The following is a 26,935-nucleotide window of genomic DNA, read 5'->3' on the forward strand; positions in this document are numbered from 1 at the left end:
ATTAAATTTGAGGGTGATCAGAGAACTTCTGATGTGCCCTCAGGTACCTTGCACATCTTGTTGGAAGGTTTCTCATTGGAAATTCTCCAAGCCAAGCTGGCCAGCCTGGGGTCTTCTAAGGGATTTACCTGCCTGTTCTACCTGTTCCATCAATACTAGGAAGTAGAAAGGCCCCACCAGCTTATTTCTGAGTCAGAGTCTCTCTATGTGGCTGGCCTGAGGTCAGCAGATGCCCATGTCTGCCTAGCAAGTGCTGCTGTAAAAAGGCATATGCTATGCCCCCACACTCGGCTGACCACCAGGTCTTTTGGTGAATACAAACAAAAGTTCTTACAGTTATAGAGCAAGTGATTTACTTACTGAGCCATCTCCTCAGCCATGGACAAAATATTTATTAAAACTATACCTGTTTATTAGCAAGAATGGCTTTCTTCCATCATCTGAAAGAAAAGTAAAACAAACCAACAAGCAAGTAAACTGAACCAAATAAAAAGCATAAAATAACAAAACAAAACAGACAGACAAAACTACAAAGAGATGAACTGAGACATGAGTCTTGCCTGACAACAGGAAATGGAATTCTAGTGGGGAAACCAGGAGTGCACAAGGAAGGAAAAAAGGCTTGGAGTTGTAACACCCACAACAGCTAAGGAAACCCCAAACAAACACAAAATGCCCACCAGAGGAAGCTTAACAGAACAGAGTCAGGTAAAGAACACTTTGAAGGTAGCCAGAGAAATGCATGCTGTGACCAAGAAACCAAAGGCAACAAGGACAAAGAACAGCCCCTCCCTAGAAATTACAGGCATAAGTGCCATAGTCAAATGATTAAAGAAGAAAATAAACAGCCAGGCTTCCAGCAAAGAATTTTAACAGTTCTAGTAAAACCATCCCTTTAAAAAGAAGGTAAAACAAGGGCACATCCAAATGGAAGATCCCAGCTATAAAAAGTGCTAGGTCCCATAGGCTGAACGGAAATCACACAGGACAGCAACCTGGATGTGCAAGAATAAATAAGGAACATTTGTGTGGATATGTTAATGAGCAATTTCTCTCTTCATTTCTGTAAAAGATTAGTGAAGAGCAAAATCTGTAATTATACCAAGGGAGGTACAGAATACATCAAAATTCTAGTGCATGTGAAAACTGTTTCCCCCAGGTTTCATACCCATGCTAAGCAGATTATGGAAAAACTACAGTACATACTGTAATCCTTGTATCAGTTATTCTATTCCTCCCCCAAAGCAAAGAAATATAGCTACAAAACAAAAGAACTGATGGGATAATTAAAAATTAATACAGAAAAGCAAAGAAAATCCTCTTCCTAATAAAGCAAAGTATCAAAGATCTAAATGTAATCATATTAATAATAATTTTATTTATAAATGGTATTCGGGGAAATGTGGCTAGGTGAACTGAAAAACTTGCCAGGCATGCAAGAAGTAAAAAGGGAGTAGGATGAACAAAGAGTAAAACAGTTTCAAATGTAAATGAGAAGCTGGGGAGATGGCCCAGTCACAAAGAGCAGGCACTGCAATTCCTAGTGCCTACCTCAGGGAGCTCACAGCTTCCTGTTTAATTCTAGCTCCAAGGACATCTGACAGTTGGTCTCTGTACTTGTATGAGTTCTTGTACTCACACTCACCCCACATCTCCCATTTTCCCCATAACATACAAATAACTACAAATAAAAATAAATGTAAATGGTACAAATTCTGATCAAAAGAAACAGACTGAATCTTTAAAAGGCAAGACGCCACCAAAAAAGAATCTACAATCTATTTTCTAAAGAGGAACTTTAAATACACATAATGAAGCAAACTAAAAATGCCCAGGTGGAAAAAAAAACAAAACAAAACAACAACAACAACAAAACCAAAACACCAAGGCTAGAACAGCTACTGCAAAATGAAGCCAACTTCAAAGGTTGGTTGGTTGGTTGTTTTTTCGAGACAGGGTTTCTCTGTGTAACAGTTCTGACTGTAGAACAGGCTGGCCTCCAACTCAAGAGTTTTTCCTGCCTTTGCTTCCCACAGTGCTGGGATTAAGGCATGCACCCCCCACCCCCAACTAGCTTCAAAAGGTTTTATTAGAAAGAGTCTACAGTGATTTTAAAAAGTCAGTCTAGGATGATATATAAATGTTAAAAATACATATCCATCTAATGGTAGCTTCAAAATATGCAAAATAGAAACAAAGGGAGAAGCTAATGTTGGAGATTCTAACACTGCACAATAAAAAATATGGACAAAAGCAAAAGCAGGCATCAGGGATCGAAATGACAGCATCAACCTCAAATCACTGCTGATCACTACCTAGGAGAAGGCCAACCAGGAATGAAAAAGTCTACCATCTTCCCAAACATAAAGTTCACAAAAACAGACCATATACAAGTCCATAAAAACACATACAACTAGACCCAACTTCTAAAGGACATATTCTAGGAGAAAAAAAAAAAAAAACAAAACCAAAAAAATCCTCTCCAGTATCTAAAATTGAAGCCAAGTAGTTCAAGACCAACCCAGGAAATACAAGGAGACTGTCTAAACAGATTAAGTTTTTATGCTATATGAAGTAAATTCCTTTAAAAATACAACTCAGACCAAAGTTGACTCAAAGAATAAAGCCTGCATAGCCTTATGTACTTCAAAATAGACAGATCTACAATCTAAAAACTAATCACAAAGAAATTCTCAGGTTTCACTAGTGAGTTCTAATGAACATGTACAGGAGAATCAAAACCAATTTCAGAAAAGAATCAGGGAGAGAAGTCTGCCTTTCATGAAGCCAGTGTTCCCTCTGCTACGGATCAAGGGAAGGACATTAGGAACCTTTTCAACACCTCAGGGCACTGACATGTACTACAGGGAACGAACCTCCTCAGATCACTTACATTCAGATTAAAGGATCATATCTACTTAGAACTGCTGCAACAAAACGACACAATCACAGACTCCAAGACATAAACCTGACAAGACCTCAGGTGACAGAAGCTAGAGAGGCAGAAGCTGTCTCTGGCTGGGAGACTAACAAAACCTGAGATAATCTTTTTGTGCACTGCGTAAAGTTTGTCCTTGTATTATTTTCAAGTGCTGATTTCTGTGCCAGCTGAGAGCTGAGTGCAGAGCAGACTCCAGTACTGTCATTATTACAAAGCATAGCTTGTCTTAGTAATTTTGTATCTCTACCATCTTCTGATTGGTCAAATAAAGAGCTGAACAGCCAATAGCTGTGCTGCAGAGTTAAGGTGCCTCTTCCAGGCTAAGATGGTCTCAGAGGCAAAGGGAGGTCACTAGTGGGACATGGAAGAAGAAGCAAGTGCCAGGGGAAGACTAAGAGGGGCAAGTTACAGGCCACAGGACAGGATACAGGCCAGGTAAGAATGGCTGATTATCTGCCCAGCTAGTGTCCAAAGCTTATAATACATAGAATGTTTTCATGTCCTTATTTGGGAGCTGGGGCAGTCCCTAGGAAGATACAGTTACTGTAAAACCCATATATTTATACCCAGCTAAACAGTCACTAGTATTCTCACAGTAAAGTTGTCAGTAGACATGTATTAACAATAATCCACTACCTCTAATCCTCTCTAAAATAATCAAGCGCTAGGTATAAACTCACATGTTCACAAAAATCTACCCTGAATATTCAAAATTGCACTACTTTCAATAAGTAATAGAAATAACTCATATATCCAACTACTGATGAACTGATAAAGTATAAGACATCTAAAAAATAAAGCATTAACTAATAAAGATACAACACTGAAGCATCCTAAACATGGCTGAACCTTGAAGACATTATACTAAGGGAAAGATGCTGGAGATGAAAGCCCAGGTACTGCATGGTTCTCTTTATACAGATATCCAGGACAGACAAATTCACAGAGATTAAACAGACTAGTGGCTGCCAAGGTTGGGGGAAGGGTGGAACACAGGGCTCCCTCAGAGAGTGACAATGTCCTGGGATTAGAGTTGTGAAATATGCCAAAATTAGACAACTGCATACTTTAAAAGGAACAATCCTGTTATATCTCATGAAAGAAAAATAGGTAGTTCAAAAAGAAGAATTAGCATACGAGGTAGGAGAACACAATAAAGCTCAAATGTAATGTTGGTAAAGTTAATCTGTTTCAGCAAAACGTAATGAATCAAAGTGTATCTTTTAAAAATGGCAAAGATGTAGCACTGAGCTTGGTGGTGTGCACTCAGGAGGACTCCTGGAGGCAGGAGGCTGAGGTCAAGGTAAGCCTCAGCTGCACAGCTAGTCTAAGGCAGCCCGGCCAGACCCTGTCTCAGGACACCAACCGCTCCAGAAAGGTGTATCTTCACCTAGCCAGGGAGAGGCTAGAGATGGTGACGGAGAGCAATGAACAAGTTTCCTGGCCATCTCGTCTAGAAAAAAAGGCAGATAAAGTTTACTAAATACACACCTGGTTGTTATGTTGTTATGTATCCTCTTGATACAAAACTCTAGATGAATACGGGAGATGCTGCTTGCAAAGGTGAGTCATGCTGACTGACATCTGCTTAGATGCCAAAAGGTATCACCTAATGGCCGGATCATCCTTGGGTAAGTCAGAAGAATGTAAAGAAATGAAGGGTGACCACAGGGCCAGGCATACAATCTTATCTTCCAAAGCAAGTCTGTATCAAAAAACATCTAAGAAGAGACCTGAGTAGGTAGTACCATTTAGTACCACTAAGCACCAGTGTAGGGTACCTACCACACACAGGGCTCTGGGTCGGGTACCCAGTACTCTTTACAAAAAAAAAAAAAAATAAAAAATAAAAATAAAATAAAAAAATTCCCCACATAAAATAGCAAAGTGAGAACAACAACAACAACAACAACAAAAAGAACTACTTCAATAATGATTAAAAAAATCCATGAAATTCAAAAATGATGCTGCATTCATAAGAAATAAATTATGGTTCGCTTCCAGTAGGAAATGTGCAGAGCTCAACATGGAATCACAGATAAGCAGGAGGCACTGGCCCTTCTCTTCCCCGGCTGGCAATGGCTTGCCCTGGAATTCTGGGAGCTGGAAAGCTGCCAGCAGTCTAGACCCACCGCCACCCCTACCCCCAAGTGTCAGGAATTCATAAGACAAGGCTCTGCATCCTGAACCAACAGGGCTGTGGATTTGGGGAGGGGGCTACGCTAGAAGAGGGTGAGGCATATAACTCTCTCTAGAGTATCAGCCAATGAGAGAGCAGGAAATTCTCATGCCTGGAAACTTTACAACTATAGTCTGGGGCTATTGAGGTGGCTCAGGGGTTAAGCTGCTTCTGCAGAGAACCTGAGTTCCACTCCCTGACCCCCCATGGTGGCTCATAACTATCTGTAACCTCCAGTTCCAAGGTATCCAATGCCTTCTTCTGAAGGCTGAGGGCATGCATACACATAAAAATAAATAAATCTTGTGGGAAAAATACTGTCTGGCAACAAACTTTCCTCAGAATCAAGGACTAAAACTGTCTTGCCTTCACCAGTATCATCAGTGTCTTGAATCGGTTTTAAAGAATTGAAGGTAATTTCTTACATTCATTTAAGGTTTACGTTTGTTTGTTAATTAGACAGCTGTATGGTGCTTGCAGTTCTAAGCAAAGTGCAGGTGAGCAGACGTCCTTTCCTACCCATCTCTTTAGCTTTGACATGTGATCTCACTATGCTGCTCAGGCCCTTAAACCTGAACTTCCCAGGTCCCTGGGGTTATAGATATGTGCATGTCCTTGCTTAAAGACAGACTTTTTATCTAAATACAGAAGAAGGAAAAATATGACCAGCAAATGCTGCCCAAAGCTGGTATAGCCAGAGAGAGAGAGAGAGAGAGAGAGAGAGAGAGAGAGAGAGAGAGAGAGAGAGAGAATATATATATCTCCCCAAGGGGAGAATACAAAAAGCAAATTTGACTATACCTAAAGCATAGGCTCCATATGTACAACACACACACACACACACACACACACACACACACACACACACACACACACACACTGACAGACAAATCTATCTTGAAAAATTAGCTCACCTGCCTCAGTTCATTACAAGATTGGGCAAGAGAAAATGAAAGATTCAATCAATAGTAGTCAAAGGATGTAGGTCTGATGTGTTTATTCTTGTTGCTAAGACAAAATACCTGGTCAAAGCTGCTAAGAAAGCTACTGTTTACTGTGGTCTACAGTCTGAAGAGATACAGTCAACCACAAAGGGGAAGTCATGGAGGCAGACCTGTTAAGGCAACTGGTTTGAATCCACTCCCTGTTCAGAAGCAGAGAGATGAATAAATTCCAGTGCTCAGCTCACTTTGGCCTCTTTACCGGGCTGGAGATCCTAGCTGTCCACTGAATGGTGGTGTCTTCCTACCTCAATTAACCCAATCTAAAAACTCCCTCAGACTTGCTCAGATAATTGTTTATCCACATCAACAACTATAGCATATGCCTATATAATAGCTGAGCCCTGATCAAAACAAATACAAACTCTATTTCCCAAGTAGAATGCTTTATATGAGCACAAGAAACCTCCAGGAATAGCTTTTAGAACAGACTATGGTAATACAAAGGTAGCTTCACATCAGAAAGCAGGATACACTCACGACATCAGAAAACTAAAATGCTCAGGGCCAGAAGCATCATTTCCAATAAATGCAGAAAATATCCTATATAATTCAATAACCGTGATTAAACAACTCCAGATTACAAGAGAATCTAAATTCCCAGCTTCCCCTAGTATGACAGAACCGGTCCCTTTCAGAACTAGAAACAGGGCTGAGATGCTTGCTACAACTTACATTCAATGTTGCTAATTGAAGAGATAAGTGTTCATAAACAAAAAGTATGTCTCAGCTTTAAGACGCCTACATACACATACATTATATACATATATACACACATCTATTTATTTCTATATCTATATATGTGTGTATGTCTGCATGTACACACACACACACACACACACACACACACACACACACACATACACACACACAAGAGAGAGAGAGAGAGAACCTGTAGATTTTCCAAGTGAACATGGTAATTTTAAAGGTGAGCTAGACATAAGATCAAACCCAAACACCCTTTCACATACTGGCAACAGTCATGTGCTCTTTCATTAACAAGAGCCACAAATCACAGTTTCCATCAGTAAGGCTGAACAAAACTATCAAGAGTTGGGCCCAATGATCACAGAGAGAGCTCAGAAAGAAAGATGCAGCCTAAGAATTGGCTCTCCTACTTCTCAGCCTCTTCCGTTTAATGGTCATCTCCCCTGAGTTCGTCAGTAAGCGTGGCCAGAACAGCATCCAGTCTTCAAGTCTCCTCTACATTTGATCTGTGTGGCTGAACGTGTACAAGGCTTTAGCCAAGTCTATACACAGACAACTCCAAGTCACCACCTGTCTTAATCTCTCCTGTGTGGCTCACTACTGCTCACCACTACCCTCTGGTTATAGGTTCCTCAAACTTGACACCCAAAAGCTAGCTCCTCATAGTGCCCAAACACCAGCCTTCCCTGGGAATAAGAATAATGCTGTCTCTTCCCTAAGCAGTGGCCCCCACCACAGATCGAACCTAGAAACAACTTCCTTCCATTTCTCTTATCCCCTCACAGGGCTAACCCAAGCTCAGCTCCACGTCCTGCACGAGAGGCAGTAATTGCTCACAACCCAGTGTCTGTCCTATTCCCCTTGTCTACACTGTTGTGCCTGCCAGCTTCCTGATCTACCTCCTTGGACTTCTTGAAGTTAGAACCAGAGCATCCAGCAGGACAGAACCTTATAAAATTCACTGTAAGTAAATTCTTCTATGACTTGCCATGTTATGCTACTAAAATTCAAGGTTCTCAGCATGAATATCTATAAGGTCCTAAATGTGTTCCATTTACTCTAACTCTACCTGTAATCATCTCCCATCCTGAGACATACTGGCCTTGAACTCACAGATCTACTTGTATCTGCCTCCCATGTGCTGGGATTGAAAATATTAAAGATATATGCTACCATAACCTGCTAGAAAGGATTTCTTTTTTTTTTAAAGAGATTTATTTATTTATTTATTTATTTATTTATTTAGTATACAATGTTCTGTCTGCATGTACACAGCAGGTCAGAAGAGGGCACCAGATCTCATTATAGATGGTTATGAGCCACCACATGGTTGCTGGGAATTGAACTCAGGACCTCTGGAAGAGCAGACAGTGCTCTTAACCACTGAGCCATTTCTCCAACCCTAGAAAGGATTTCTTAAACAAATACACTTGAGGGGAAAAATATGGTCCATATCTTTAATCTTAGAACACAAGAAGCAGAGGCAGGCGGATGGATCTCTGTGAATTCAAGTCCAGCCAGGTCTACATAGTGAGTTCCAGAACAGCCTGGGGGCGGAGGGGTGCGGGTGGGGTGGGATGGGGGAGAGGCTCTCCTAAAAAGGGTAGTGGGTACATATGACAAAGAAGTTCATGTAAAAGCCTACAATTCACCATGGCATCACACTTAATCCCAGCTCTAGGAGGCAAAGGGGAAATCTGACTTCAAGCCCAGCCTGGTCTACATAGCTCAAGTCCCAGGCTAGCCAGGGCTACTCTTAGGTCATGACCTATTTTAAATATCCACTCTTCCTTCTGGATTTATGCAAAGAAATGTGGAAAAATGGCCCTCCATGCTATGTGTACTCAGTGCTCAGTCCCGGGAGAGTGGACTAGGAGCTCTCGTCAATCCTTTCTTTCAACAGGCATACATACAGCTTTGACCACAAACCACAATAAGTGAATGCCGGGTCAGTGTCAGCATACAGCCCAGTGACTGAAGACAGACAACCCATATTCCAAAGAGGCCGTGGACAGCAAAACACCTTAGAACTTTCTCTTCTCGTACAGTAGCCTCAGATGGTCTTTTGAATACCCTCCATAGTGCCCAACCTTCCCTCTGTAAGTGAGAAATGGAATTTAGAATACACAAAAGCAACTAACTGTGTCAAGAGTGAGGCTGATAATTATGCAAATCCAAAGAGGATTTCCCTACAACAGTGACTCGTGCCTAAGAGGAAACATCACCAGACTCAAGTGTGCTCCTCTACATCTCCGAGATGGCCCGAGCTCCTGGACTTCTACACACTAAATATGTGACCTATAGACTCATTCTACTCACTCTCTCTCTCTCTCTCTCTCTCTCTCTCTCTCTCTCTCTTTGAAAAAAAATTAAAGACTAATTTTATGGGCTGTAAAGATGGTTCAGTGGTTAAAAGCACTTGCTGCTCTAACAGAGAACCTGGGTTCAGTTCTCATCACCCATTTCTGAAGCCTCACAGATCCCTGTAACTTCAGTCCCAATGGTTCTGGCTTCTTCTTCTGGGTGCTACACCCACCTGCACAACCAGGTAAAAACAGACACACATAAATTAAAAACAAAAAACAAAATAATCCCAAACCTTTAAAAATTAAGATATTTATGTGTATGTGTGTATATATTCTCATGTGTGTGCGTGTGCATGTGAAGGCCAGAAGAGAGCAGTAGATCCCCTGAGGCTGAAACTGAAGGCAGTTGAGAGCCAGCCCACGTAGGTATGCTGACTTGGATTCTCTAAAGAACAAGCACTCTTAATGGCTGAGCCATGAGTCCATAAATGTAACTCTAATGTTCAACCTGGACAAGTCTTCTGTAAGTTTCTTTTAAAAAAGTCTCATGAAGGGCTGAACTAAAGTCTAAAAACAAAACAACGCAAAAACAAGTAACCGCACACCACCAACACACACTCTCACAAAACCAAAAACCACTGGAGAAACGGATCAGCGGTTAGCCTCACACAAGCAGAAGGTTGAGGACCAGAGTTGAGATTTCCAGTGTATAAAGGTGGACATGGTGACTCAGCAGAGAGGGAATCTGCAGACTTGGTGAGCTGGTCTAGGCACATTACCAACTCTGGTTCAACTGAGAGACCACGCCTCTGTGTAGAGAGCAACTGAGGAAAACTGTCACCAACCTAAGGCCTCACCCACCCAAACGCACCGCAAACCCCACATTTACATATAAAACTATCAAGTGTCATCGCACATGGCTAACACTTAAATTTTTTTTAAAAGAAAGCTCCTATTGATTCTTCTCAGACAAAATTTTCAATCAACCTTTCTGATCAAATCCAATCTCTGATTTGTTTTCTTGTATTCAGTGATGCTTTAGCAATCTTTTTTAGACATCTTAAATTTAAGTCAGTCAAACACTGTTCTCCACACTGATTAAGAGCGCATTTCCTTCAGACTGCCTTCATCTTATATAAAGTTTATTAATTTTCTACCCCATCATTAGTCACTCCTGTTGGTCCACACAAAAGGTTTCCATGATGCAATGCACAGAAACTTACTGGCTCCCTGTGAAATAACTGGGAATTAGCCAAGCCTTACTTGGCTTCCACAACAGCCTTAGAAAATGTCTTGCTTTAGTCAAGTCTGTTGTGTGTTTTACTTAAACACTCCCCACCCCCAGATATGGTCACACTGAAAGAAAAGGAAGATGGGGATAGTAATTAGGAGTCTCAGACCCAGCAGGCAGAGAACCTTGCAGACAAGCACGACAGCCTGAGTTTGATTCCCTGGACCCACTTGGAGAGGACCAAGTTTCACATTCTGATTTCCATGTGTGAAGTACACAATGGCGTGCATGTGCATGCACAGACATTCTTATTCTCCTCTCTCTCTCTGTCTCTGTGTGTCGTCTGTCTCTCTATCAAAATAAACACAAAATATTAGGGGAGGAGTGATGGCTCAGACGTTAAGAGCACTTCCGACTCTTCTAGAGGTCCTAGTACCCACATCTGGTGGGTCACAACCACCTACAACTCTAGCTCCAAGGAATCAATAGCCTCTTCTGGCCTCCATGGACATATGTACATGTGTACACACACACACACACACTCTCTCTCTCTCTCTCTCTCTCTCTCTCTCTCTCTAAATCTTTTTCCTAAAGGACTAAAGGAACTACAAGGAACAACTATCATCTGTCACCTTATGCCGTTTAGGAAATCCTTGTGTCTCTAATGTTCTCCAAGAAAGACAAGCAGTTTATGTCATGAAGTCTGAGTGTGCATCTTAGAGGACAACAACGCCTCAGACACAGCAAAACAACAACCACCACAGAGGGAACGTTCCCCATCCTGGACTCTATATAGAGCTCTACAAAAGCACTCAACAGACGTTGGTGTAAATATGAAGCTGTGATTTTAAGCTGAATATTAGCGACTAAAATACTATCAGTCTTCACATTAAAAGATTTCATTACAGCAGGCAGAGGCAGGCCGATTTCTGTGCGTTCCAGGCTAACCAGGACCACATGATGAGACCCAAAGATTTCATTAGAAGCTGTGAACCTGTAGCGTGAGAAACTAAAACATTGCAAACAGTAGTTCAAGGCCAGCCTGGGCCACAAAACAAGACATGGTTTCATTAAACATTTTGTTACTTCAAAAACAATTCAGTTCAGCCTCTCAGGTATCAGTTCAGGTATTAACAGGATGCTTATCAAAAGTGTAAACAGGTTCTTGCTATTATATATCCAAGGTGGATATATAATAGGAGAGATATATAATGGAAGAGAAATCAATCTTCCCATATATTTACTACTCTTTCTTCGCAAACACTATGAATGTCCATAGACAATAAAGATCTGAATGGGTCTGGGGATGTAATGTGGTGAAGCCAAAAACTCTTGGGCTGGATCCCCAAAACCACCCAGGCCTGGTATGGGGGCACAAACTTGTAATCCCAGCACTTGGGAGACAGAAGCCTGAGAAGCAAACGCTCAAGGTCACCACAGCAAGCTTTCAAACCAGACAAATCCCTGACTGGAGAAGGTGAAGTGGGTACAAAGTCCCACCCCTAACCAAGAAGCTATTTATAATTGATAGCTACTATGTGTGTGTGTTTGGGGGAACTCAGTTTTCTTCAATGGAATGGCACTAGGTAGATTAACCACACTCCAAGGACAGTCTGAATGGGCAGGAATACTGGGCCAACGTGATATGAACTCTATGTGTTTTGTGTCATGTGTTGGGAGGTTTGTGAGAAAAAGACCATCAGCTGTGGGGGTGAGGGGTCTGGAAGCTGAGGGAGGGGAAGAATATGACCAAAATATATTGTATGATTTTATTTTAGGATTTTCCTTGGCTATCTAGCATGTTCTATTCAGCTTGGAACATGTGAGATCCCACCTCATCCGAAACTTAACTGTGTCCTGTGATGATGCGCTGTGGGAGCAGGAAACGGGCTTTCCACTGGGGACAAAGAACCTAAAGGAAAGTGGGCATTTAGTCCAGAGGTTGCTTGTTTTGTATCAGTGGTTCTCAACCTGTGGCTGGTGACCTCTTTGGGGTCATATCACATCATAACCTGTGAGATATTTGCCTATCAATTCATAATGGTAGCAGAGTTAGTTATGAAGTAACAATGGAATAGCTGAGGTCGCAAATGTGGAAAACCGCTGCTCTAGACAGATGGAGGCATTGTGTTGTTTGTTCACCTGATGGTGTGCATAAAAACAGTGCGGAGCCTTTCTTAATGGTAAAGCATGAAGAACAGGGCTAGGACACAGTGGGTGAGTGAGTGAAGAGACAGGAGAAGCAGAGTCTTCCCTCCATTCACTCCCATCTCTCTCCCTGACCAGAGATACAGTGTTTCCTGCGAATTCCCTACCCCATGGCTCATTCTGTCACTAATGTATAAAAACTTTTCAAAATATGCGGCCAAATACCCAGCCCTTTGTAGCCCACGACAAAGCTCAACAAAGTTCAAGACTCAAGAGGCTGCTACCTTCAGGGCTTGGTGATGCCTTCTCTCCAGAGAGTGGCATGCTGGTGTTAGAGTGCTAGGGGAACATGACAGTCCTTTGGGGACAATTCTAGACTCCAACGCTGAGCCTCAACTGTTTTTAAGGACAGCAGATTCTTTGCACACACTGGCGCACCAGTCCTCTAAAACTCATGAAGCATCCAGACCTCTTTTCTTTTGAAATAGATCACCTTATGTAACCTAGGCTAGCTAGAGCCTGCCTCTAGCTCCAGTATGCTATGATGACAAACAGCTAGGGACAGCATGGTCTTTGGGCTCAATAACCAAATTTTCCTCTGGGTTTGGGAGGAATGCTCAAAGAAGCACAAAAAAGGCTGACTCCAAGCCAAGTGGGAACCCAGATGTCTCTCTGTCTCCTGGATCTTCCACCTTCCTAGGCAAGGTTTAAAGTATACCCTTCCCCAACCAAAGAGCTTCTAGATCTAATTAGTGGCCCTCAGCCTTCTTAATAACAGTTCCTCGTGCTGTGGTGACTGCAACCATAGACTCATGTCATTGCTACATCATAGCTGTAAGGTTGCTACTGTTAGGAATCATAATATAAATATCTGCTATGCACAGTATCTGAACGTGACCTTGGGGGGGGGGGCATGACACATGCATGAGTTGAGAACCAGTGATCTAGATGAAGCTATCTCACTGGGCTATATCCCTGGAACAACAATAATGCAGAAGAAGCATCCAAAGACTGTGGGAGCAGACACTCCAGCTACACGGCAGACAAGACTGGCTCGTCACATATCACAGAAGGGATGGCTCCCGAAGGCCACCAGCAGGCACAAAGGGCCAACAGGCCAACCTGGATCCCTGAAGAGCAGAGCTAGTAACAGGTAAGGAGGGGAAGGTTGCTGTCACGCACAAGCAAATGCGGGTCACTCCCCGTCTGAGTGGAGGATAGCAGTCCTGATGCCAGAAAAAGGACGGAGTATTTCCATCCTACCCGTCACCCGGAGCAGGAGCAGGAGCTGAGGACCGGAGAGGCCGTCCAATCTGTGTTTTATCGGAGGATACACACAAGGGTTTCTGGAGCCACCTTCAGGACAATATCCTTGTTTGCCCCGATGCTCCCTCTAAAGGTGAGTACTTTACCCCAGCAGTGGGGAGCCCAGCCCCAGTACTGAAGCAGCTTCTCAGTTCACCCCTCCACTGCAGCAGACTAAGCCACAGAAGCCCCAAGATGCGCTCCCAAGGTTTCACCTTCCTCTTTAGTGAAACTGTGACTCTGAAAAACAACTGTTCCTACCACCACGCTAGCTAGCACTGTGCTCTTTTCCTCCCTGGGAACTTCCTTCTCACAATGGGCGAGAACCTATTGGGTGTCCCCACAGCAACTCAGCTCTGGAGGTTCACATCTGACTTCCTCCTACCAGTGAGAACGAGCTTCTCAACAAGCTCTCATTTCCGGGGTGAATGGTCCGGTAGCTGAAGGGGCTTGCCACGTAAGCCTGGTAGCCCTGGGCTTGAACCCTAGAACCAATGTCAAAGAGGAAGTGATGTAGAAGAAATTCTCATCAATTCTATCACTACAGGAGAGAACAGACTCCACCAAGCTGTCCTCTGCCCTATGTACTGACACATGGCACACACATCACACATCATATAATTAAAAAAGAATTGCAGCCCAGGTGGTGATGGTGTACATCTTTAATCCCAGCACTTGTGAGGCCAGCCTGATCTACAGAGTGGGTTACAGGACAGCCAGGGCTACACAGAAAACTCTTGTTTCAAAACACCAGAGAGAGGAGGGGGGGGGGGGTGTGCACAGACAGAGAGACAAAGAGACAGACAGACAGAAGTGTATTCTGTGACATTTTAAATCTTATTCTGCATAACTGCTACAAATCTGAAGCTACGTAGGAAGGAATTGACAGATATGTACCCATCCTTTTAACCAAAGCATGCTCAGAAGACATGTATGACTAGAGCCCAGTGGCATGCTAACTCTGAAGACCCGCCTCCAGTATAGATAGGTGAGTGGTAGAAAACAGTAAGAGAGCAAACCTCCACACCACAGCAAGATGCAATCCCACAAGAGCCTGCATATGTACATCAGCCCCTGTACAACGGATCCCGACTGTATACACTACCCACTATTAGTCACCTGATAGCCATGTGGGCTGTAAAACTCACAGTTACCACAGGGCTCACAGTTAAGGAACTCGTATTTTACCTAATGGCCCCAGAGATTAGGAATTGAGACTCATCAAGTAGAGATATAGAATAGTCCTTCGAGTGAAACTGTACGGCTACAGACAGGCACTCTGACAGGGAGCACACAGCCACACAACTGGCTAGAGAACATTGCTCACTCTTGCATGCCTAGTTTATAAATTAAGGAAACACGGGTACGTGTGTGGAGGGGGTCACTCAGTTTTCCATTCCTGCAACACTACGCCAGAGAGAATTGCACATGAAATTAAGATTGCCTTTCAACACACAACTGATTGCTTCCGGCTGTGGTGGGGAGCAGGTGCCGAAAGCCAACTGTCCACCTCCTCGCTGGGATCTTCCATTACTCCTGTGAAGGACCTACCCCACAGTGACCTAAACACCTCCCATTAGGCCCCACTTCTTAAAAGCTTCTGACAACTCCCAGTAGGCACTTGGGCCTTTGGGAGCTACTGTAGAGCCAAACAGCAGATACAGGGATCAAAACTACCCATCATTCTAGGTACCAAACTACTGATGCTATTGGAATTCTCTACTACAGTCTGAGGAAAAGCACAACAAATCGTATGCTAATGAACTGCGCTCTCGCTCTATCCCTCTCTTTCTCTCTCTCTCTCTCTCACACACTATCATCTCTTCTTTAGGGTCAAAGCATTACCTGTACATCTTCAAATCAGAGTGGAGGTATATACCAATCAATCAAAGGCAGTTTGAGCTCAGCTGCTTACACTCTACTTTAGATGTCTGAAGTATAAGATTAAAAAAAGCAAACCCCTAGAAGACACAGATAAAAACATAGGTAAATAGAGTGGGAGTCAGGCCACCGTGCCCTGGTCCAGAGCTCTGCAAGACATCAAGTGCAGAGCCAAAGTTGAGAGTCCGAGCAGAAGACCTGGAATAAAGTCGAGTCAGAGCCAGGACACAGGACCAAGACAACCCAGGCGGAGCCTGTCAGTACCCAAGGGTACCCAAGACAGATGACCAAGGCAGACATAAGCGTTTCAGGACTGTGATGAGATGCTGAAACTTGTTGAAGTAAAACTACGGGCTCACTGCACGGTGGTTAGAAAGTAGAGAGAAAAGGGGTAGCCAGAATCCTAATTGTTCCCTCCAAGACAGCCCAAGGATCAAGGTTTCCTCCAACCATGCCCCTCACCCCACCCACTGCACCCCATTCTAAGGGGCCCAGCACTTTCCAATAGTGCCACAGGTTCGTGATCTACCAAGCCTTTAAGACGCACAGCGTCCTCTGGCAAACTGCAGCACGCTAGACGACGCGGCCTGCTGACAGCCTTGTTTATGGGTAAGGCAGTGTCTGAAGCAGACACTGCACTAGATGTCACCCACACCCACCACAGCCCTCTAAGTAGGAGGCCGAGCTGAGACAAACACAACACCTTCTGAGTAGCCAGCAGGAAGATAAGCTGCCTGAAAGCCCTAAAGTACTGGAAACAATTACTGACAGAAGATGGCTTGACCATTTCAAACCTCACTCACCCATCACCAAATCGGCTTCTACTTCTTTCAGTTAAGAATTGTTCTAGAAGACCACACACAAGTTCCCGCCTCTTGAAATATGCTTAAAACAAGCTTAGGTGCGTGCGTGCATATGAGTGCATACACACACATACACACACACACACACAGGGCAGGAGATCAGGGCTCCACAGAACCACTAACATCTTCCTGGAACATTTTAAAATGTCTCATAGCAACCCTCCTCAGATCTACGGAGTACAGAGCAGTAGTCTCTTCAGAGTTCTACAGAACATAAGAAGTAACAGGTGAGGCTAGCCAAAGCCATCCAAGCCCCCACTCCACCTCAGCTTCTTATAATGGTCACTCATTTCACCGAGGTTAGAATACACAGCATGGATGAAAACTGTTCAGCACAGACATAAAAATGACTTTAACTTTACCACCTATATGCCAAACCCCCGAAAAAGTCCTTCTAGGCAGTTCAATCCAACACATCCCTCTGTACAAACACACCTCACACTTTCTGCTTCCTCCAAGGCTTATGACCTACAAAACCATTATCCCAAGACCCAGAAGGCCCCCGACCTGAAGTCATGTGTGTACCTACATTGGCAGATGCGTGTTCCTGTGCTTCTAGATCATGCTATGGAAGCCCAGGGGACCCGGAGAATGCCATGACTAATATTAACTTAGGCAGTCCCCACGGAGTCCCAGACATGAACAGTGCACATGACATATGCCACTATTTTTACAAAGAATGGAGGACGGATGTCCCCTAGTTCTCTCGGGTGCTGAAACTGAACTCTTGAGATCAGTTCCAGGGTAAATTAGGAAATGCTCCAGTGTGCATCTACTTGATGCCATGAAGTTTTAACAGTAAATTACTGACAAAAAGAAAGGCACACGTTAAAGAATGTCTATAGCCTGTAATCAGCAGTGCTGGGCCAAACAAATTATTTTCCAAACAAATGATGGGACAGGATCATCTTCTAGAACTGAATTCAGCAGGAACAATTACAGATGGGAATCATACTTAGAGGAAGGCACTCTGCAGAGATGGGGGCTGACTTCAGCTACCTGACACTGTGTTGGAAGAAAGCATCCCTTCCCACGCATCACATTCACAAATGTAAACATAAAATACACTTTAAAGGTCTTTAACTCTTTTGTGTGTGCCTGGGTGTGTTTCTGTGTACCACATGTATACAGACACTCAGAGAGCCCAGACTAGCACGCTGGGTCACCTGGAACTAGAGTGCTAGGCATTGCGAGCCACCTGAGAGGTGCTGGCAACTGAACCCAGTTCCTCTGGAAAAGCTGTGAGTTCCCTTAACCGCTGAGCCACCTCCAGCCCCATATGTCATTTTAATAACAGCGATGCAATATGTCTTTCTAGGAGACATCTTTCCTTCCCTCACATAATTTATGCAATCTTCAGGTTTACCTCCCAAATACCTGCCTGGTGACTGTTCCCGAAACAGGCACCCGATGCACTGCCATCACATATAAACTGACTTCAAGCTTCGATCACTAGCAATATCAGGGACAACTGACTACTACACTCCTGTCCCCAGACGCCATACCAAGAACACACATGTGTATCCAACATTCAGAAGAAAATTCACACAACATATCTGGGACAGAACAAGGTCCCAGAGGGTGAGAAGGGGGAGCTACGGTGTGACACAGAATGGTCCCATGCTTTCAAGGAAGTTCTTTGTTTCAAGGTCAGTGGAGCTAGGCGGGCTGGACAAAGATAGATACTGGAGCTGGCAAACTCAGCAGGCCAGCCTCGGGTAAAGAAAAGTTAGAGAAGACACTCACAAGACGACACGCTCATGCCGTAATTTAGGCAGGAGCAACTATATCTGTAGTTCCATAAACAGTCCCCATGACATCCAGTTTACCCTTCATGTCTCAATATCATCAGGTAAATACAAGGCTGGCTCAAACCGTCCACCTCATCATGGTAACTACAAGTTCCAAATCAAGGGGTGGGGTGGGACTTCTACTGATGCAGAAGCCACAGCAAATGACAGTTCTGAGAGTTCTGAGAACCCCCTCCCCATACAAATAAGCACATCTTTAATACAATGTAATTCTCCGGGCTTTACTGGGCTTGTAAGGAAGCAAGGAAAACCTCAGGCACACCTCCAATTCCAATCTCGGAGAGTGAGTAAATCATAAAAATAGATCAACACCCAAGGCAGCTAATACTGATCCAAACTGGCAAGATCTAGAATCAACAAGAAGACACCCTCTGAGCCCATCTGCCAGGGCGTTTCTAGATTAGGTTAGTTGAAGAGAGAGAACCCTACAGGCTGGTACACTATTTCTTGCGCTGGGCCCCACTCTATGCCTCACTCCTGTGAGTGAACCGGCTGCCACTACACCGTGATAAAACAAATCCCTTATTAGACTATGCACCAAAACAATGCCTTCTGCAGGTTACCTCCACCAGGCATTTGTCACAGCAAGGAGTAAAAACGACCCCAACACCAAAGACAGAACCAACGAGGTGAGGAAAGACAACAGCAGTTGTCCGAATATTTAATAGCAGAAAACACTGTCAAAATATTAAATGGGTGAGGGCTGGACAGATGGCTCGGCGGTTAAGAGCACTGACTGCTCTTCCAGAGGTCCTGAGTTCAACTCCCAGCACCCACATGGTGGCTCACAACCATCTGTAATGGGATCCGATGCCCTCTTCTGGTGTGTCTGAAGTGTACTCATATACATAAAATAAATCCTTTAAAAAATATTAAGTGGGTGAATTAAATAACAGCACACAGCTTCTTAAAACTATCCCACTCATAACCCTTTCATCCGAGAATTCTTAACTCTGGGTACACTGGTATAGAAAATGGATAGAAAAATCAGTAAATCTTAATTTGAAACAGTTACTTGGTATACATATAATTTTACCATTTATTAAAAATGAGTGCAAACTTTTAAAATAGCACTACTTTATTACATAAAGAATGGCGCCTTGAATATCTGATACTGCAGGACAGAGATTGTTTAACTTTACCTACACAGCACACGTTGAAAGAACGTCTAGAGCTATTTCCCAAAGTGTTGGAAGGTCTGTCCTAATCCCTAGCAAAATTTAATATTTTTATGAAACTCAAGTTAACAATTTAAACAATTTAAAAATCAAATATACTAATATATACACTCCAAGGACTTGCTAATTTGATATTTATACGCTGCAGAATGAGAATAGAAAAATATTAAGTCTTTCTTTTCCATAATTAAACCACTATGTTTCTTAAGGATCAGAAAACCTGTGTGCATAATACAAAGACTGTATGTCACTGCAAGAATCCATGACACACAGGTCTCAGGTCTGAGCCACGGTGTGTCAGGCAGCGTGTGTGGTTAACAGCGTTCACTGCATCGTGCAACCATTAAACATTCAGAACAAACTGTAGCCAGTGAGGTCACCCAGAGCCACACGGGTATACACGGGTATGCACCGCCAGCAACGCCCTGAGTTTATATGCATTTGTTTTTGATTCCTGCACATTCAAAAACCCTTTACTCTTCCCAATTTTTTTCACCACACTCCACATTCAGTTATGTGACCTACTGAACTGGGATTTCCAAAGTAAACTCCGTTCAAACGAACTAGAAGCTGGGGTTAAGGAGCTGAACAGGGACAACGACAGACATGCTAATTCAGGGAAGGCTCCCCTGGCATCCACCTGACTCAGAAAACTAAGCAACTAAGGAGAGCTAAGAGAAACAGCCTTCCCTGGGTGTCTTAAGAGTTTCTATCGCTGCAATGAAAACACCATAACCAAAATGAAAGCTGGGGAGGAAAGGGTTTACTTAGCTGACACTTCTAGATCATAATTCATCATTGGAGGAAGTCAGGACAGGAACTCAAGCAGGGCAGGAACCTGGAGACAGGAGCTGATGTAGAGGCCATGGAGGATGCTGCTTACTGGCTCACTTCCCAGGGCTTGCTCAGTCTGCTTTCTTATGGAATTCAGTCCAGGGACAGCACCACCCACAATGGGCTGGACCCTCCTCCCTTGATCACTAATTGAGAAAATGCCTTATAGCTGGATCTCATGGAGGCATTTCCCCAACTGAGGCGCCTTCCTCTCTGTTGACTCTAGCTTATGTCAAGCTGACACACAAAACCAGGCAGAACACCAGGGAAGGACACAACTGGTCATCCAATAGCAATGTCAGTCTTGAAAACATACATAAAAGTAACAGTACAGACTGAGCAGGTTGTATTTTTATATTTAGGAAATGTGCATGTAACACCAATTTTTTAAAACTGAGGCCATGTATTTGAAAGAGAGCGAGGAGCGGTATATGAAAGGGTTTAGAGGGAGGAAAGGGCATGGGTCGACATCTCAAAATTTAAAATAAATTTAAAAATAGTTTATATAGTTAAAAAGAACTTAGAGAGGAAAGAGTTTAACTTCAGCTTACAGTACACAGACCATCACTGAGGGAAGTCAGGGCAGTGCCTGGAGGCAGGCACTGAAGCAGAGTCCATGGAGGAGTGCTGCTTACTGACTTGCTCCCTGCAGCTTGCTCAATTTGCTTTCTTATAGCACTCAGGACCACCAGCACTGCTCCCACATCAATCACTGCAGAGAAAATGCCCTGCAGACTTCCTACAGACAATCAGATGGCAGCATCTTCTCAACTGAGGTCCCTCTCCCCAGAAAAATCTAGCTTCTAGCTTGTGTCAAGCTGACTAAAAACTAAACAGGACAATATGAAAGATCAGAGCAGAAACAAATAAAATAGAAACTGGGGTGGGGGGATAGAGAGATTTTTAAAATCCATAACAAACCTTTAGCTGAACAAGCAAAAAGAAAAAGAAAAAAAAAACCAGAAATACAAAGCTCATAAGACTTATGAACAACTATACACTAATCAAGTGGATAACCTAAAAGAAGACAAACTTGAGGGGCTGGGGATTTAGCTCAGTGGTAGAGCGCTTGCCTAGGAAGCGCAAGGCCCTGGGTTCGGTCCCCAGCTCCGAAAAAAAGAACAAAAAAAAAAAAAAAAAAAAAAAAAAAAGAAGACAAACTTGAAGGCCCATATACAATCAAGACTGAATGATCTAAAGAAACAGAAAACCTAAACAAACCAATGAGTAAGGAGACTAAGCAGTGATACATCTCCCATGAAAGCAAAGACTGCCAGCTTCACAACTTAGTTCTTCCAAACACAAACACAAAAACAAAAGCATAATTCATACCATGACAAACACAGGTGCGACAGTCCTCAACGAAATACTAGCACATCCAATCCAGCATACAGTGATTCATGCTAGGATGCAAGGATGGTTGAACCACAAATACATTACACAAACAGAATCGAGAACAGGAGCTACACGATCATTTCAACAGATGCTGAATAAGCATTTGTTAAAGTATTAACCCTTTGGGAGAAAGACCCTCATAAATCAGGTAGTAGCAACCCAATAAAGGGTATCTATGACAAGAACATGGATAGTATCATATTCAACAAGTAAAGGTCACACACTCTTCCTCTAACATCTGGAGCAAGACAGAATTCACCCTCGAATCACTTCTATTCAACATACAGAATGTCCTAGGCAGAGCAGAAGAAAAGAAACAAAAAGATACCCAGATTGAAAAGAAATCCAGCTATCTTTGCGTATATATAGTATCATTTCATACAGAAAACCCCAAAGATTCCACCAAACAACATTTTGTATATAAAATTAACACATAAAAGCCACCAGTGTTTCTATACACTTAATTAAGTATCTGAAAAACCAATGTCGTGTTTGCACTAGCTAAAGTGAAACAACATGAAAGGCTTAGGAATGAATGTAGCTCTTTCAGGGCAGGGTTGTAGTTCACTGTTAGGGCACCTGTCTGCCATGCACAAGACTGTCTGTCATGGATCCTAGCACCAAATACACACACACAGGTACGTGACTGCAAAACATTGATGAAAGACACAAATAAATGTAAAGACATACCATGTTCATGGATTAGGATCAATAATGCGGTAAAATCTCCATAACACAACAGTGACCTGAAAATAAACGGATTCCCATCAAAATACCAGTGACAGACATCCTTGCTTACAAAATCAGGACAAATTCTAAAACTCATACATTAAAAAAAAGGTCCCCAAACAACCAAAGCAATTCTGAGTTAGAACAACAAATCTAGAGACTTCACACGAACTTCAAAATATACTACAATGTTATCATAAATGGAAGTACACAGTCTGGCATAAAACAGACCAAACATGATGGAAACCCTAGAAACAAATACAGCATCTATAGACAAATGACTTTTCAACAGGTCTGCCAACAAAGGAGCCAAGGCCACAGAACAGAACGTTTTCTTTGATAAATGGTGTAGTAGAAAAAACTGGTGGTTACATGCAGGGGGGAAATCTATAAAGGGAATCCCTTTTTCACATATAAAATACCAACTCACAGGGATAAAAGACTTAAACCGATGACTTCAAGATGGCGAAACTACTAGAAGAAACCAAATTGGGAGGTACAAAGACACAGTTCTAAGCAATGATTGACTGAAAGCAAAAACAGACAAGAAAGGATTGCACAAAAATCACAAAACAGACGACAGAATGAAACAGAATGAAAGAAAATACTTGAAGCTTACATCTGATAATAAGTTAGTAACAAAACACATAAAGCATCCAAGAGCAGGCAAACAACGACAGAATGGCAACAAGAACAAGGTAAAGATCTGAATAAACATAAAAGACACACAACTGGCAGCCAACGGGTGCACTCAAACATTCAACATCAACCATGAGGGAAAATGCAAAGCCAAACCCCAATCCAGACCAGCAGAATGACTCAGTGAGTAAACACACTACCACACAAGCACAGAGACATGGATTCGATTCCTGGAACCAGGATGAATGCCACAAAGTTGTTCTCTGACCTCCACGCACACACATCCTCACACGCAATCATCAAGTCTTAAAAACTACGATCAAGTCGGAATTCTTTATGAAAAACACAAGGGAACCACCAATCATAAGGGGGCAGAGAGAAAAGAGAAGCTCTGAACAGTGATGGTGGGGATACGCATAGTGCAAGCCCTGTAGTCAAACTGCACATAGGATCCTCAAGAAATGACAGTGCGACCTTCCAGGTGATCCAAAGCCCGAATGCTGAAGAGGCACCCACGCCCTGTGTTTACTGCAGCAGTGTTCACAACAGCCCAGTTGTGGAGTCAGCTTGAGCCCATCAAAGAAGGAATATGGTACATGCACACAGTAGAATACCATCCTTTCCACCAGTAAAAAGCAGTTTCTGTCATTTGTGACACTGAGAAAAATGGAAGTCATTATGCTGAAATAAGCCAAGGACAGGCAGAGAGACAGACTGACCCACCGGCCATGAACTTAGCTTATAGTCGCATAAGAGATCCAAGTAGAATACAGGTGAGTTGAGGGAGAACAGGCTGGGGATACGTTGGTACAGTGAAACAAAAGGAGTATGGTCAAGAGTGTACTGTACAGCAATGGTGACTGTGGCATGAGGAGGATATATTGTGTTACTGAAAATGTTCAATGTGCACTGTTCTCATGAGAAATGACCGTGAGATATTATGTCAGCTAGCCACATTTAAGGGATTGTGCAATGCACACATATATATCAACCCATTAGGTTGTACATGATAAACACACGATAACAATTTTTAAAATGTAAAATTTTAAAACCTTAAAACACAAAATGTTTGGTCTTTTTAAAAATTATTTATTGCTATGCTATGTGCATTGGTATTCTGCCTTTGTGTATGTCTGTGTGAGGGTGTCAGATCCCCTGGACCTGATGTAACAGGCAGTTGTGAGCTGCCATGGGGGTACTGGGAATTGAACCCTGGTCCTCTGAAAGAGCCGCTAGTGCTCTTAACTGCTGAGCTATCTCTCCAGCCCTGATGTTTGGTCTTTTACAAAACCTATAATCTTATTTATGTTTAATTAAAAATAGGCTGTGGACCAGCAGCAAGATGGCTCATCGGAGGCCAAGCCTGAGTTCTAAGTCAGGAACCTTCAACTGGAAGCAGAGAAGAGACCTCAAAGTTGCTAACTTCTATGCATGCACCATAAGGTGTGACTCACATGAGCCACATACATACAGAGGAGTTCACTCAGCCCTAGCTGCTGGAGATACAGGGATTAAGTCTATTCTGTCCTTCAACTGACAAGCTCTTCGGAATCTGGAAGACTGATGTTCTACCCTTCTGCAGATTGGTCCCTTGGTTTTCATTCACAAATAGTTCCATTAGTCACTTAGTCACAGTAAGGAAACACAGGGTTCCAGGCTAAGTGTTGCAGACACAGTGAGTAAGCTCAGTGAGGTAGGCCCACCCAGCAGTCATGAAAACCCACCCTCCTATCAAGGGAGGTACTTAAGGGCAAGTCTTTTCAGTGCTCTCAGTCTATAGAGCCTCAGGCCAAACACAGAGCACTTCAACTTAGGGACAACCAGGAAAAAAAAAAAATGACAAAACTATTCTCCCTTGACCTGGCTTCTGAAGCACATGGTGTTCTGCCCGGCCAGCCAGACCATAGAGTTCATCTACTGTTGGGTATCACTCCTACTGCACAAATAAGGCCTCTGTGGGCAAACGCTGTATCTTTTTAAAAAAAAACAGGATCAGTTCTAGAACAGGACTGAGTACCTCTTTCTACATGGTTGCTGTAGGGTGTGCTTTATGAATTTCCTCATATAAACCTCACAGCTCTCTAAGTGAAGCCCTGATCCCACCTCCACAGGCAAGGAAATAGCTCTCAAGGTTAATTTACTCAACACGACGCCTGGACTTCAGTAACAAGTTATTTGACTCCAGATCCAGACTCTTCACCACTATGCAAAACTTCCAAACATCGCCCGCCCCCTCTGTAAATGTTACAGATTGCGTGTGCGTGGGCTCCAAGTGACGTCTGTAGGCGACACCATGTAAGATGACACTGACCAAACTCTGGGAGCGAGGCTGGGTGTGAAGAGCCTTCCTTCATCTGCTAACCCCTGTCACTGGCCTGTTCGTTCGTTTGTTTGGGACACAGGCTCACTATGCATCCCAGAATGGCCCGGAATTCCTGATCCTCCTGCCTCAGCCTCCTGAGTCGTGAGGTTACAAGTGTGTTACTGCAACACCAACTTTTCTGTTGTGTCTGTTTTTTGGCTTTTTCCAGACAAGTTTTCTCTCTCTCTCTCTCTCTTTTTTTTTTTTTTTTTTTTTTGGACTGTCCTGGAACTAGCTTTACAGACCAGGCTGACCTTGAACTCACAACTCTGCCTCCCAAGTGCTGTGCCACTCCTCCTTCAACATCAACTTTTAACTGTAAAAAAGTCACAATCTTTCCATCAAGGGAAGAAGTTAGAAGGAAGCCTAAAAGATACTAACCAGAACACACCTACGATGACTTTCGTCTCTTCGGTCATATCTCCATGTTACCTTTTCCCTCAAAACAAACTAAGGGAAAACTCAGACTCAAACCTGCCATTGTCCAGGTGCACCACTTACTTGCAATGCTATTCCCCAAGAGACGTTTGAGAGCACTACCCATCACATGCCTCCACCTCTCCCTATGAAAACTCCACACCAGACATCCAAACACACCCTGAATGAACACAAAGTTCACAACCTAAGTGACTTCTGTCAGGACAACGGCGAGTAGAATACAGGAAGCCACAGAATAAACAGAAAGTAGCTTCCCTAATTCATAACACAACAACGATCAGTGGGTGTCATCTCCTTTACCCACAAAGGATACAACTTACGTATAATGTGCACCTTTTCCCCAAACACCAAATGGGGCTGATATTTAGAATCCCCACCCCCCCAAAAGCTCAACAGTGAACACACAAGAGTAAGCTACCAAAGAATGATCTAATGTGAAAAGTCAATCCCCACCTTGATCACACTCAGTACTTTTTGTACTTTCCACGACTTGGTGAGTAAGATATCTTGCCTACATCCTAGCCTCTAGTGTGCTGGTCCCCATCAAGGCACTTCTATTCCTGGAAGCAAAGCTTCTTTGGACAGGGGAGTTTTCTCTTCATATCCCCCAGTGACCTAAGCTAGCATCCTGAAAACAGTAGGGCACTGCAAATGTGTAAAATGGTTGAAAGTGGGAGAGAACTTCAATGATAGGCACTGTATACTGAAGCACAAATAAAAAACCTTCCCTTTGGTCTACGAAGGTAGCCTCCTTCGAAGGACCTTGGTAAACATTTGTTTTTCTCTAAAAGCCACAAAAACAAATCACAAAGTTGTTACAAGCCTCTCATTGTTGTTAACGAAGCTTCAGCCCATGCCAAAAGCAGTAATACACACAGGAGGCGGCACCCCTTGGAAGGATCACATAGGGCTGAAGTTACAGATGCCCCATTTCAATCCCTAAACATCCAAGTTCCTAAAGGCATCATAAAGGTGAGTCTGGATAG

At 43.2% G+C, this 26,935-nt stretch overlaps 1 protein-coding gene across 11 annotated transcripts in view; it reads right to left on the reverse strand.

Moving 5' to 3' along the window:
* The window catches only part of Cdyl (chromodomain Y-like), a 221,109-nt gene that overhangs the window by 107,296 nt on the left and 86,878 nt on the right, over positions 1 to 26,935 (reverse strand). Inside the window, exon 1 of one of the 11 annotated variants that reach the window (XM_039095880.2) lies at positions 22,472 to 22,527. The exons of the other annotated variants lie outside the window; for them this stretch is intronic. Within the exon in view, the coding sequence (XP_038951808.1) occupies positions 22,472 to 22,480 (9 nt within the window). The 5' untranslated portion in view covers positions 22,481 to 22,527. Of the gene's footprint in view, positions 1 to 22,471; positions 22,528 to 26,935 lie in introns of those variants that run through there. 11 annotated transcript variants of the gene reach the window in all.

The sequence above is a fragment of the Rattus norvegicus genome, chromosome 17, assembly GCF_036323735.1.
Source record: "Rattus norvegicus strain BN/NHsdMcwi chromosome 17, GRCr8, whole genome shotgun sequence".
Taxonomy (NCBI): domain Eukaryota; kingdom Metazoa; phylum Chordata; class Mammalia; order Rodentia; family Muridae; genus Rattus; species Rattus norvegicus.